This window comes from Nothoprocta perdicaria, unplaced genomic scaffold (assembly GCF_003342845.1).
Source record: "Nothoprocta perdicaria isolate Ctin4 unplaced genomic scaffold, notPer1 scaffold_82, whole genome shotgun sequence".
Taxonomy (NCBI): domain Eukaryota; kingdom Metazoa; phylum Chordata; class Aves; order Tinamiformes; family Tinamidae; genus Nothoprocta; species Nothoprocta perdicaria.
The window spans coordinates 961,783-977,058 of NW_020456110.1; the positions used below are offsets into that span (position 1 = coordinate 961,783).

General features: G+C 39.1%; 1 protein-coding gene across 3 annotated transcripts in view; it reads left to right on the plus strand.

Annotated features, from left to right (window-relative positions):
* PCSK5 (proprotein convertase subtilisin/kexin type 5) overlaps positions 1 to 15,276 on the plus strand; it is a 234,316-nt gene that overhangs the window by 146,689 nt on the left and 72,351 nt on the right. For all 3 annotated transcript variants that reach the window (XM_026051997.1, XM_026051995.1, XM_026051996.1), the window contains exons 11-13: positions 3,052 to 3,169; positions 4,268 to 4,456; positions 14,722 to 14,858. In XM_026051997.1, coding sequence (XP_025907782.1) covers positions 3,052 to 3,169; positions 4,268 to 4,456; positions 14,722 to 14,858 — 444 coding nt within the window. The remainder of the gene's footprint in view (positions 1 to 3,051; positions 3,170 to 4,267; positions 4,457 to 14,721; positions 14,859 to 15,276) is intronic.

The following is a 15,276-nucleotide window of genomic DNA, read 5'->3' on the forward strand; positions in this document are numbered from 1 at the left end:
AGGAGGGGGTCAGTGTGCGCTGCTGCCTGGGTGCAGGCAGGAGGAAAGGATGCCGCAAGCCCCGCAGAGGTCACTCTTTGCAGCAGCAGCAACAGCAGCAGCAATACTGTCCCCGGGCCCCCAGGTCACTTTGCACCAACCTCAGGCTCTCCTGCCTCCTGACACCCCCAGCCGTGCTCCAGGATTTGTGGAGATGGGAGCAGAGCTCCTGCAGAGCAGGGGTAGTGCAGGGAGCAGGAGGCAGGCAGGTGCAAGCAGCATCCCGGGCTGTTCTGCACTTGCAGTCGTCTTATCCCATCCTGCAAGTCATCGGTAGCTTTCAAATACTGCTTGCTTTCCTATTTGTGTTAGCGGAAGTGCTAACTCATTACTGGTCTTGTGCAAATGAGTGGTGCTTCCAGATACACAGCACAAAGCACCATTGGCCCTTGTGAGTGCTATGGAGGTCTGGTGTTCCCCTCTGCAGAACCCACAGCAGCAGCAGCAGTCCACGGGTTGCAATTTGAAGGCAGTAGGAGATAAAATCTGTTTTCTTCTCTGAGAGGCTGGGGAGCAGCTACTTTTGTTAACTCAGTAATGGTTTCACAATTGCTGTTATTTAGTCTTTGATAATGATGGGCCTGTCTCAGTACCTGCAGCTGCTAGCCAGCCCGCTGGATCAAGGGCTTTGAAGTACAAATGCTGCAGACAGCCGAATGTCAGCTGTCTGGAAGCTTTCCATGTGGAAAAACTTCAGGAGCACTCCTTAGTGCTGGGATGTTTTGATTTGAGTGGAAGTACCTTTCAAGGAAAAGCAGGTAGTTGTGTTTCAGCTGTTAAAAAAAAAAAAAAAAGGCAGCAGGTGCAGCACTTTTTWCTCGCACTTCTGCTCTCCATGCAAGAGAGTTTAAGCCTTATATGCCGTAATTGTTACGGACAATTAATACAATTCCTTAACCTGGTCTGGTAAACTTTTCTCAGAGCACTGGGTTCAGTGTAGGAGACTCCACATCAGCGTGCTGTGAACTGATGCTGTTTTTGCAAGATGACATCAGTGACCAGGGAGTCTCACATCATAGGGGCTGTCTTTAAAGAATATCCAGTTTCTGTCCATCTAAGTACTCTGTGCCCTTCTGCCTATCCTCCCATCCACACAGAAAAATAGAAGCTCTCTTCTGTTGCCCTTATCTTCTTGGTGGAATACACTGAAGAGCATTGGGAAGCCTGCAGGAGGGCTGTATTTAATTGTTATATATGCCTGTCCTTTTGTTTCATTTCTTAAACATTTCTGCTTCATTTGGCAGAAAAGCCATGTTTAGTTTTCTCCAAATGAACATTTCCAAGATATGTGCACTTGAGTTTGGGGTTGAAGGAAAAGGAAGCCCAGTTCATTAGACAGTGATTGTTACTTGCAGGATTTTCAATTGAATAACCCTCTTCATTTGGCAGTTTCAGACAGCATTAGATATTGCCATATTTGGAAGAGGGGATCCTTACGCATTGGTTATTTTTAGGCTTTGAACTGTTACTTGTTTGACAAGATTGGGGGTTTTTTGGATGTAATCCTCTGAATTCTGGTTTGGCTGTGAATGGAGGCTGCTTTCACAAATCCTCTGCAAAGTGCRGTTGGAAAGACTTACACCATATCTTGACACTTTATCAATTAAAACAGCATTTGTGTTTCAGTGAGGGTTGTCTGGTAGTACTCTGCAGTAGCAAGTTAAACTGATTTATAGATGAAGTGTTACATGTGGTCTGAACTTCTCCCTCTATAGTTTTTTCCTTTTACCTCCTCCCCTCAGGATTTTAGCAAGGGCATAGATTTGTCACAGTAAAACCACATGGTTAGTAGCTCTTTCTAATTCACCAAAATCCATTTGCAAATTTGTGTTTTCGTCAGAACTGCCACCAGAAACACACAGATAAATTGCAGATCAGTAATTGAAACTCTGAGTCTGATTTTAAGGCTGATTATTACTAATTCCCTTATAAACTGTACATTTTTTACGAAACTTGGTCTTCAAAAAAAAAGTTCAAAGCACTTTCTTTTTACCCTTTGTGAGTTGCTGAAATGCTTGAGATAGTTCCACTAAGTTATGTACTCTTGAAATTATCAGAACATTAGTTTCAGTTGCGGCAAACTTGTTGGAGAGATCTTTCATTAGCTATTTTTGTATGTTAGAAATTCAGCCCTTTTTTTTTGCAGGTATCTTAGGAAAGATGATACTTTAAAACCTTCTGCTTCTTTGAGAAGAATATATTTAGATAAAAAGTTGAATTATGAGGAAATGAGTAAGGATTTACTGCCCATGGCATAGCATACAAGTGGGACAAGTTACTACAGGAATGGGTATTGAAGCAATGATAACCTCTGGGAGTGGATGTTCATTGCCTGTGCACACCATCTTCAGCATCCCTCATCTACAGATGTGCAAAGGAAATAGAAAAAACAACCCTTCTGATACCAGCTCTGCATGAAAACCAGATTAACCTTTAAACTCTCAGATTCAAAAAATATAGCTTTTCTCCCTCACCAGGCAGGTAAACGTAGGGAGATGTAGACTCTAACTGGCTTCCTGCATAGTGGGAAACATACTCTAAATAAGACCAGGAAAGCATCCACATGCTTCTTACAATCAAGAAATTGAAGACAGTACAGCAGTTATAAGTGTCACAGTCTGATCCTTCACAAGTTGAGTGACTCATTTGCCTCCAATATGTATGTTCGTGTGCTATTTGAATAATATATTTTCTGGTGCTTCCTATCTTCCAACATTGTGTCAAATGAGATGACTGGGCAAACAGAGGTAACTGTGCACCCTCTGTTCTGGCCCATCAAGGCTCATCATGGTAAGACAGTATTACGCATTTTTTCTTCTGCAACAGATCAGTGAACAGATTCAGTGAACAAAATAGATACGGTCTTTGTTGTTTCTGACAAAGTTTTGAGCTTTGAACCAAAGCAAGTAAGTGGAAAAGAAGCATTTGTCATTAGGATGAGACTGGTATTATTCTGTGATGAAAGGCAAGGTTTTATACTATAGCTGCGACCATTCTGTTTGTACCTTGCAGTGAGCCATCTCTATGGATTTGGCCTGATGGATGCTGAAGCAATGGTGCTAGAAGCAGAAAAGTGGACTACAGTGCCTCCACAGCATGTTTGTGTGGAGAACACGGATCGACAAATCAAGTAATACCCGCTGCCAAAACCCTTGCTGGCATAAACTTATGGAAAGAAATCGGGTGGAATTTACCTCTCTCTTGTATTGTGTTTAATTATGAAGGCTGATCTGGGGATCTCTCACCTTCAGAGATGTCAGGTCATTTGCCTGTAAAGATTGCTTGCCATAATTCTCAGAAAAAAACGATCTAATTTAAAGAATACCCTAGAACTTGCAAGTCTAAAATAAATCAGGCTGGGTGTTGATTGACGCTAGTAGAGGTGATGCTCAGAAGAACAAGAATGTCTAGATGAGTGCACTGCAGTCACCTTGAAAGATTAGTACAAACTCTAGTGTCTTTTCATTAAAATCTTACTTTATGTTATTTCTCTTATGACAGCTGCAGGAAGGTCTCTAATTTGGAAGCTAAAACTAAATGATCTCCTGCTTGCTCAGGGGAGGTCTCTGTAGAACCAGGCATCAGAGTAAAATTTGGCATGCACAGTCTGTGCATACAGGGTGAGCATCAGTGGTAAGGCATATTTACAAAGCAGTAAAATCAGCRAGGAACATTTTTATTTAAAAGATATATGGCAAGGCTACATGCAAAACTACTATAGTCTGCTTGGAAGTTATGCTAGTTTAAACCAGCTGAGTCAGACACTGTTTGCCCATTATTTGCAACAGTTAATATGTAATACTTGCTATTACTTAAGCRAGGTCTATGGTTATGCCAGGCATTTCCTGGAACTTAATGACCAGCTGCGATCCCATGACAATCCCAACAATTCTTTGCTGGCCACTAATCCACAAAAAAAATGCTTTGCCCCAAAGGTTTATTGCTGTTACGTTTTTTCACTGTCCTCTTTTACTTTGTGTACATGTCAGGATATCCCTTAATAGAAAGCCAGATATTTGGCAATGACTGCAGTAAAACTGAGTAAATCACCCTTTGGTGATAGTTTCAGCTAGGAAATAAATGCTAAAAATAAGAATTACAGGCTATTCACTTCTCAGAAGTAGTTGTCCAACACTGGCATTTACTATTAAGCAAAAGTGATTTGGTTGTCTTCTTTTACAGAACAAGTGAAAAACATTAACGTTGTTCTTATATGTTTGTATTATAGAACTATACGACCTGACAGTGTCGTCCGTTCCATTTACAAAGCCACCGGGTGCTCAGACAACCCCAACCACCACGTGATCTACTTGGAGCACGTGGTGGTGCGCATCACTATCACCCACCCTCGACGTGGAGACTTGGCCATTTACCTAACCTCTCCTTCAGGAACCAGGTCACAGCTGTTGGCCAACAGGTACAGTATGACAGCCCAACCTCATGATACAGTCAACATGCACTGAGATTGCAGCAGCAGCAGCAAGGAGTAGTCAAGTCATTACAGTAGGTTCACTGGTGGATGCAGGATCCATATTATTTTTCTGAGAGAAATAGGGAAACTGRAGTATAAAAGAAAAGATGGTGGTCTCTAACAGCAGAAGAATAGTTTGTAAAGCTCTTGAGGATCATCATCTTTAAAACTGAGATTAGTCAATTTTGATAGTTTTCTGTGGCTTCCCAAGTATTAAAAGACTGAGCAGTCCAAAGAAGATAATGAGAGGCTGATTATCACCGAAAAAAACTGAAGCTGAGTGGAAATGGGTTTCTTCAGACCATTGGCACTTATTTTTTTCATTCCCCTCCTTTCTTATGCTTTTGTCCACTGGTAATAAAGATCAGACAAGGCAGTAATCCTCTCTAATTATTCTCTTTAAGCTTTCACAGTATAGTAATGATTCCTGCTGTAACCAGTTCCCATATCCTTTTTTTTTTTTTTGATATTTAAGTAGTATGTTTGAGCCATGAAAAGCTCTTGGTAGAAGAGTGCTGAAAAGTTGTCTTGGCACTTCAAAAAGAATATCACTATATACAAACTACCTATTAAAATGTTAAAAAAGCCATCTGTTTCCTGTTTCCAACAGATCTGTGGTAGATATTTGCTCTTCATCATCATCCCCTCTTAACACGAGCCACTAACAAATATATATCCTTTGTCTCAATGTTATCTCTGCATTATGTTCTTGAGAATCTTAGTCTACATRATGCTACATGATGTTGAGCAGAGGGGCAGGATCCCCTCCCTGCCCCTGCTGCCAACATCCTCCTCATGCAGCCAGGAGCCCATTGGCCTTCTTGGCCAYSAGGGCACTGCTGCCTCATGGMTAACTTGGTGTCCRCCAGGACTMCCAGGTCCCTCTCTGCGGAGCTGCTCTCCAGCAGGTCAGCCCCTAATCTGTCCTTGGTGCCTGGGGTTATTCCTGCCCAGGGGCAGGACCCTGCACTTGTCCTTGTTGAACCTCATGAGGTTCCTCTCTGCCCAACTCTGCGGCCTGTCCAGATCCCTCTGAATGGCAGCACAGCCTTTCGGAGTGTCGGCCATTCCACCAGCTTGGGATGATCCACAAACTTGCTCAGGGTGCACTCAGTGCCCTCGTCCAGGTCACTGATGAAGAGCTTGAACAGGCCTCCAACTGGACTTGGCCCCATTTATCACCACCCTCTRAGCTCTGCCATCCAGCCAGTTCCGAATCCATCTCGCTGTCCACCCATCCAATGCACACTTCCAGATCTTTCCTATGCGGATATTATGGGAGATGGCGTCGAAAGCCTTGCTGAAGTCAAGGTAGACAACATCCACGTCTCTCCCATCGTCTAGCCGGCCAGTCATCCCATTGTAAAAGACCAAACTCTTCTTTCTGCAGGGTGCATAGTATGATAAATAATGTTTGTGCTGTGGGGCATGGTAGGTTTAGGTAATTGCCATTCTGCTGGGCACTCAATGGGTTCCAATCCAAAAGCTGACATCAGTGCAGTATGTCTCACTGGCAGAAAAACATAAATGTTTTGGACAACTCTTCTGCCTTCCAGCTCAAGACTTCACCAAAAGTAATATTCCCAGTCGTAGTCTTCAAAGTGTTCTATGAAGTGGGACTATCTCACCTCACCATCTCATTTGCCCCAAGCTGACTTGGCGACCCTACCTGACTGGATCTGGAGCCTTTCACTGAGGCCTATCCCTCAGTTGTGTCAGGACCTACCTCTCCTCTCAGGATTAAGGACCTGTTACAGAGAAAGAGAGAATTCAAGAGGATTCTGTTCTGACTGAAGGAACAGAACCCACATTTTCACCGGAGATGAGGTTAACTTCAAAGAAAAGGAAAATACTTCGTAAATATTCTTCAAGCCATGGACATAAGACGCCTAGACACATTCAATGGAGGCAAAGTTTTTCTGGAGTTTTTACCCACCTCAGCTGTGTCCTGTGTTTCATTACCAGGGTTGTCAGTGCCTTGTACTTAAAACACATGTGTACGCACATCTACCTACATTCTTACTGCACTGAGCTTACCCTTTCCTGACCACAGGCAGACACCTACCCTCTAAACAGTTATGAATCAGGCTTTTGTTTTYTCTCTGAAAGAATCCTTCTGTAGTTTTCTGTTTTGTTTTCATGTAGCAGTTCTGCAAAATGAAGAAATCTGAAAGTCTTCCAGTAGGTATCCAAACAAAACAAGCTCGTGTAAACCCAGTGGTCTTAACACAGCTAACTTCTGGCTCTAGCCTTTCATGTCTTGCAGTTGACTCACAGCAAGTGGGAGATAAAGACATTCCAGTATTCACAGTTCACCTCTGGTGATGACTAGTATGTGGAAAAGGTACAAAGTTTAATTCAATCAATCTCTTTGTAACCCCTGTTCCATAAAAAGTAATTGTTTACTGTGCCTGTGGCAGAGAGAAAAARCAAATGTAGGTACTAAAATATAAGATGTTCATCTCTTTTTTTAATCCTGTATTAGAAGAAGTATACTTAGAAAACAAAGAAACCTGAAGTGCTTCTTGATGTTTTACCTTTTTCCAAAAGCAAATTCTTCAAATAAAAGCGAAATGTGCTCACAGTAGGAGTTATTTCCCCATGCAAGCTTCAGAGATATACAGACTTGTCAGTCATATTTAACRCATGCTGACTCACAACTCCGGGTTACTAATAATAAGGGATAAATGAATTTTGGAAAAATCTGGGTGTGAGATTTACTGGAGCCTTCAGAGGCCCTGCTGTAACATAAAGTGATGTATGTGGACACAACAATTTTCAAAACAACATTTCAAGACTTGTTTTACTTGGACTTTCTGTAGGAAATCTTACATCTTAGTGGCCTTGGAATTAGTATACTGAGTGTTGTTGGATGTGTACTTTTTAGCATCCTGCTATTTAATATGAAAACCAGAGAGTTGTTAATCACTAACATGAGAATTTCTTTGGTTTTGAGGCATTTAATGCTTAAAATGTTAATAATGAGGGCATCCAAATAAAGGCATTTAAGTACAAGTAGCATTCAGTGATGTCCTAGCAGCAAATGGTCTAGTTTTTTTTTAGGGTGATTTTTTAATTTTTGTTGTTGTTGGTGGTGGTGGTGGTGGTGGTTTTCCTATAGTAAAAGCTCCCAGAGGCAGCTATGCATTGTTGCTACCTGACTGAGACGCTTTTCTCAGACATGCAGGACCTTTTAATGCACACGTACTTGATTAATAGCAGCAATACCAGCTGTTTTTACTGAACCCAGGGAAAACCTCGTTGCTTTACCATTACTCATCTGGGTTTAATTCAAAACAGTTTGCTGGTAAAATGTCTTGAAGTGCAAAAAGGACTATTTTACACATGTGCAGTTCTTCTCCACCAGTTCTGGAAGAAGAGCCATTGTATAGTTTCTGGTGCAGGGACAAGTAGGTCTCGCAGGCAGTATCTGGCCTTTTTTCCTACATATTTTGTTCTCAAAATTGGCATCCCCTAAAATGACTTCAGTAAGAAAACTTGTTAGTCAGAGGCGGTGTGGATTCCTTTGCAGGCATTTGGTGGATTACACTGTCACTGGCTTGAGCCTCATGTGCATTCTTCAAAAACTGCATTACAGGGAACATCTGCTTTGTTGTTTGGAAAGTACTAAACATGATTACATTGGATGTACTGCAACGGAGGAAAATACAGGCTTGGAAAGTGCTGGCTGGTGTGAGGATGAGGCTTAGTCAGTCAAAATGACTACAGTTAAGTCCAAATGGGAACAGTATCCCCCTTTTAAAAACAATTGGCCATTGGATTTGGCAGCATACGTCTCAGAGTATTTTGAGACATACCAAGATCTGTTCTAGCAGACACTCAATACAGGGGGCCATGAAGGAACAGCTAAACAGAAAGAGGACAGAAGAGGCAAACTTGGTGCTCATTTGTCTCCTGCCAAAGTCACGGCTTTTTTAAATATTGCCCTTTAAATTTAAAGCAGCTGCTGCCATTCGAACTGCGTTACTGAGATTTTTTAACCACGTGGTGGCAAGTTTCCAGGCCACTAACTTCCTTTGCTTACATGGCACTGACTTTAATAATACCTCTGTTCAGCAGTAGAAGGAAGTATTTTTAATATCGTCTTTTTTTTTTTTTTTCCATGTAATGAAATCTTTGATAATTGGTAAAGTTCAATAATGTCCTCCTCCCTGGAAAACTCCTGCATCAAAACTGAGATACTCTCATCTAATCTCAATTCCCAGATCACATCATAAAAATTGTAGATCCTCAGAAGTAGAGGAAGCTATTTCTTTTTGGGAGATTATTTTGATTTCTGAGTCCTGATCTTTTTAATTACAGTTTGCATATCAAACTTCAACAACAAAAATTACATATTAGGGGTAAAAAAGAAAAAGATAAGGTCAATCTTTGTTCTGAGTCCAGGTAACTGAAAATTTACTTGTGACATTATTAAATCCAGAATGAGCAAACAGTGACCCTGTGCTTGTGCTATGGATGAAGCAGTTCTTGGAAAAATGTTTTCTCCCAAATCAAATTTACTGTGTTCTGTTTTGTTCCTTGTTTGCTATGATCTTTTATTTTTCTAAATAGACCTCTCACTATCCTTCCTTCCAACCTCTGTTCTTTGCAGTCCTACAACTGCAGTGTCAATATCTCTAAAATGGAATGATTACTTCTTTTGTTAAACCCAGTCATTATTAGTGTTAGACAGATTAAGACGTCCTGGGGATTCTTGATATAGCATCAAAAGCAAAACAGTAAATAGTTTTTTTATATCAAAGAGGAAATGTAGTTGTTGATTTTCCCAGCTCAGCAGGAAAGACCAAAAACCAGGTTTATGTGCAAAGATAAATGTGGAAAAGAATGAATTGCAATGTATCTGAGATCTAGAATGACACATGCCTTCCTTTGAGGACTGGGAGCAATATGTGCAGAATAGTACATATTGGCTGAATGTGCAGAATAGGTGCATATTGGCTTTTAGAATTCAATACTTCAAGTTGAATTGTAGTGAAAAGTTGGCATCCATAATTAACAGTTTGAATTAATTCTCCGTAGTAGAAGTGAGAGTGAAGATAAATGGATAGAGACAGATTTAGGACCCAACTAAATGTCTGAGATTATAGGTTTTRTATTGATCTAAAAACAAAGAGAGGAGTTATATAAAACAGATGATAAGAAGAACACCCAGGACTTTTGCTTTTCAAGATAAATTTGCTCTAGGTACATCCAGGCAAGGATGACTGGGCCTTTTTCTAGCTTTCTAATAGCTAGGCCTGGCTCCRTCCTAGTATAATAATACTTATCGCACTGAGTTGTGGCAGGAATTAATTTGATTGTGTGTAGCACAGTAACTTTCTTCTACCATCCTTACCTTAATCAGAGATTCCTTTTCAGACCTGAACGGATGATGGTTAGAAAAAGTGTGCATATATACTGCACACTGAATGGTACCACATTCAGTCATGCTGTTGCATTAGGATTTATGCATGTTTAAAGTGAGATTCCTGGAGATTTACTGCAATTCAGGAGGAAACAAAATACAGCTTTAAAGAAGGTAACTGTGAACCATGCAGCTGGCTGGCCAGTGCAGCGTGTGAAGCTCATCAACTTGACATGCCTTCGGGTAGAAACAGATCATTTCATTCTAATATGTCTAGTCTTTGGGGACAAGCTCTCCATATTCAAAGCTGATGCTTGCTGCACTCAACACTATTTCAGGCTCTGTGGTCCTGTGCCTTGCTGTTCCCACTATTCTCCCCCAAGCAAATTTTTCATGCTCAGGTTGAGCTCAAACTGAGATCTGGATTGCTTTCTTAAAATTAAATGTGATAACCAAATCCAAAAGGCATTTTTAAAAACAGAGGCATATGTGTAACTTTCAAGTACTTTYATTTTTTTAAATCTACAAGACCTTTTATATCTCTAGAAGTTTCAGACATCTGCCATAGGGAGGAGAGAAAGCTTCTGAAGTGCCTGTCTTACCACAAACTATTTCATGGAAGCATTCATCTCATGAATACTTGAGTGTAAATGTGCCTAGCTGAATGCATGGGCTAATCAGTCCAGGCTGCCTGTGGTTGCTCATAGGTTGTGTTTTGCTGCTGACAGGAGGTTGGAGCAATTGCCATGCAGAGAAAGGCTGCTGCAAGGAGACCAGTTGACCCAAGTACTTGCAAGTGCATGGCTCAGGCAGACACACTCACCCACCCAAAACTCCACCTCACATTAAGCCTTGCAGCCCTTTAGCCCAGGAGAAGATTACCTGCCTGTCAGACCTCTGATTTAGTAGGCTTGGGCACATCATAACCAAGAACCTGAAGACGTGACAAACGGGTGCCTCTTCCCAGCTGCCTCTAGAGCTCTCAGCCCCAGTGGCCAGTCACCAGCAGCTTGCACGTGTTCTGGCTCCCATTGCAGTCAGCTCAGTGTGCAGAGCATGGCTGTCAGTCAGGCTCAGCTGCACCTTCTGGGGGAAAAAAAAAATGAAAAAAGATGTGAGTAATAATAAAAAAAATTTCCTTTGGTGCACCTTTTTTGTGTGTAATAGCCAGTTGGGGGTTTACCAAATGGAAGCCCTGCACCAACTGCTTTTGCTCACCAGGTAAAACAGAGGTTTGCTAAAAATCTAAAACACTTGCATTTTTTTTTATTGCTAGCAGATCTAATTGTGAGAGACTAGCCTTATGTTCTCAATTGTGAAATCTATTGAAAGGAGATACTTGTCTTCCTCTGCTTCTAAAATTTGATTATATATGAATATTTCTGCTTCAAGTTAAATTCTTAAACAGAAAGAGAATGAAGTTTCTAGGCTAAGATAGTGACAGTAGAAGAGATAAAGACATTTTAACAACCTGAACTTATTTTAAGGAAATGTTTTAGTCTATACTCTGTAAGCATATGTATTCTCTTACAGACTTGCATATAAGAAGTGAAGTACATATCATCAAATTACTCAGAGTGAGAAGAATCGTTATTTTTAAGTGTATTTTTATTTATAGCTAGCAGCAGCCCAAAATTAGTCTCTCAGAAGTTAGTCACAGCCCATCTTTAAGGTGGTGTTATCAAAAAAGGTCACTTGAATGAGTGAATAACAGATGGGTCTTTCTGTTGTGTTTATGTTAACAAATAATTTATGAAGAGTTGCCATTCTAGTAGTTAAAAGCATGTTATAAGTGCTGGTGTTGTAGACGCATGTGGGCATAACCATTAAAATTATCAGATTATTTTAGGGATCTTGCTAAACAATTCTATAACAACCTATAATTGTCACCTAACAATTTATTAGACCGTATACTAATATGGATTAAGTGTGTGTGTGCATATATATAAATAATATATATATACATATATATATATACACACTCACCCATAAATATACATTTAGCATTGAATTGACAAATAACAAAAGCAATTAACCCCCTGGAGTGTCTCAGTCTTTCTTAAAAGATCCTGTTTTATATGTCCTTCTTTCTGAATAGGGAAAGTATGCCATAACTTCTCTCTAACTGTTTTTATCATTTCATCCTTTCACTAGCAACACTAAAGGGGAAGTGTATGTAGCACTTCACACATTATTTTGATTTGAGAGTTTAGTGCTTGAGCAGAGCAACATGAGCTTGGTCTGTTGAGTATGTACAGCATATACATACTGATAACACCAGAGTCCATATCTTTATAGCCTTAAACGTTTTTAAAAATATATATATCTTTTTTGATCTGAGTCTGTGGCTTTTTGCCTCCTTTTTGGTATCATTCGTAGAAATTTAATTTATGCAGTAAAAAATCAAATTTATATCTTATTTTATAGGATTATGGTCCTTAACAAGTTTAGGGAAGTTTTCTTTCCAAAAACTGTCTTATTTCCTGTGAAATAATAYTGCTATATTTTCCCCTACCAATATATATGATGGCAATTTGAAAGCTTGTTTAAGCCATAGTGATTTTAGGCAGAGGTGTTTTTGTATATCTAAGGCCAAGTCATAAGGGAATTTTGTATTTTCCTCCCCAAAAGACTTAAAAGAATAAAGCAAGATTAAAATAGAAATCTGACAGCATTTTAAAATGCCAAAACATGGCATATAAACRTATTTAAACACAGGATGCTGTGGGAAATGTCAGACTAATTCCAGTCAAAATAAGTATTAACTGGTGTTTCTACGTATGTGAATGCAAGTCCAATGAATATGGAATTTCAAATATAATTGCATGGTATTTATATAATACTATGTGATTTGGTAGCCGTAATGGCAAAAAGAAGTACTACTGTGTTGACTGATTGACAGATTGTTTAAAAAGTAATACATCATTTATCAGCAAAACACTGTGTGACAATTTGATGGAAATAACCTATGTAATGACATACTTGCATGCAAAAACTCGCATGCAAAAACTGGGTAATAACTAGTTAGATAATATCTAYCTACTTTTCTAGAAATGGTGTGTACTGTGTGTTTGTGAAATTTATTGTATTTAAACAACTGATTTAACAGACATGAAACAGACCAATTCTGTTGGCATGCTTCTGTCTACAAAATTGAACTGGAAGAAAAKCCCAGCCAATTATCAATGAAAATACAGGCTGTTTTTAATGAATTTTCAATAAATGTTACCAAGATTAATAAATAGAGTACCATTTAGACATTCATATCCGATAGAAGAAATTTGCACAAAAGAAAGAGAGGAAATAAGTATTAGCTGAATCCTACAAGGATACCAAAGATCTGCATCCTACTGAAGAGCTCTCTGAATGTGTAGGCCCACCCATTGCTCATGGTCCCGGGTCACAGACCAAATATTTTGACAAGAAAATGGCCTTTTATCATACGCATCTTACGTGAATATTTTCAGCAGAACCTGGCAAAATGTTGCCACAAAAAGTCATTTTTGCCAATGTTTGCACACTGAATTTCACAACCTTTTCAAAAAAAAAAAAAAGCTTGAAATGTGTTTGGAAACTAACGATACAGAATCAAGTGAGTGTAAAATATTTTTTAAAGATAGATGATATCATTTCTGTATTCCTTCACTAGCTTGCTCACAGTTTTATGGAAATGCTCTAAGCCCACTGATTTTCTACTGTAGCAATCATGTATTTATGAAAAAACAGCTATGAYCAGTGGAATTTCAACATACGAAGAACAAATTAAAATGGTGATATTTCTAATTCTGTAGCATTTCTTCTTCTGCCTTTCTGAGAGAGAGAGGGAGATCTAAAACTACACACACACACGCACACACACACATCTCTTTATATATATATTATATATAYATATGTATACACATACTTCTTTTAAAGCTGAGCTGTACCATTTTTATTAGAGGCAGCAGTCTCTAATAGAGGGCACCTCCCATCAATAGCTTTGGGGTAGCAGGCAGCATGCTGTGAGTGCTGAATAAAAGTGAAGGTTCTCTTGTGGCTTTCCAAAATCTCATTAATAAATTCCAGTTTTAGGCAGTAAAATCTCCAGCCATTCCACCTTTCCCTTCCTGCACCCCATCAGCACCGCATTGCAGCCTTTGAACTGGGCCTCCCATGCTAGAAACTACTGTAATACAGGCCTGAGCTCCAACCTCTTCACTCAAGACCTAAATAATTAAATTATGGTAATATTGCTAGCAAGATGAAATCATCATGTCTTTAGCCTCTCAATTTTAGCCAATTTCAGTCTTGTCAAGTGTTTGAACAGTGTGATACCTTGATCATTTCAGGTTTGAAACCAAAGCATCAGATGTATTTGATTTCCTCATGAGGAATCACATCTATTAAGTTGCTCTTGTTGTCTCAGACACTTAATACTTTTGTTTTCTTAAGTCCCTTTTCAGTRCTTCAGTCCAAAGTAAAAAAGAGAAATGTTACAGAACTTTCCCAACTTAAACTTGTTGGTATTTACATTGTAATTTTAAAGCAAAGCATATGCTATATTCTGTGCATTTTTCTGGAGCCATGTTCTTTCCATTGGTCCCTATTAGCAATTTTATTTTCAGGGAATCCTCTTTGCGTTCTCTTTCACAATATGACAAATGACAACATGGTAGGGATCTTCTCCATCAAAACACACTGGAACATATATTTGAAATATGTGATGGAAAACCATYATGATTAATATTTTGTAAAGATGGGGATGAATAGAGTGGCTAATTAGAGTATCATCAAATCCTGCACGCTTAGAGGCTTAGTTCCACTAATAAAGAAGTACTTACACAAATGTCTTGATTTATTTTAGGTTATTTGATCATTCCATGGAAGGATTTAAAAACTGGGAGTTTATGACTACTCACTGCTGGAGCGAAAAAGCAGCAGGTGACTGGATCTTGGAAATCTGTGACACTCCYTCTCAGCTGAGAAATTTCAAGACTCCAGGTATTTTATTCTGGTTAGATAATTTTCTGTTCTGAAAATCCAAATCATAGGACAGCCTCATCCAACTGCTGTTGAAATCAATGATATTAACCTGAATGAGAATTTTAATACATTATTTCTGCGTTCATTAGCTAGCTGAATTACATTCTTTTTAGTAGATTAGGTAACCAAGTAGGCAATGTCTCTCCTATTAAGTGTAAGTAGACAATCTCTCTTCTATTAAATGTGTACATATATTTATATGTATATGTGTATATACATTTACATGTATACATATATACATTGATAACAAATGTGTTCATATATATATAAATTCATATATATACTTAGAAATCATAGAATCATAGAATCATAGAATCATAGAATCATAGAATCATAGAATCATAGAATCATAGAATCATAGAATGCCGAAGGTTGG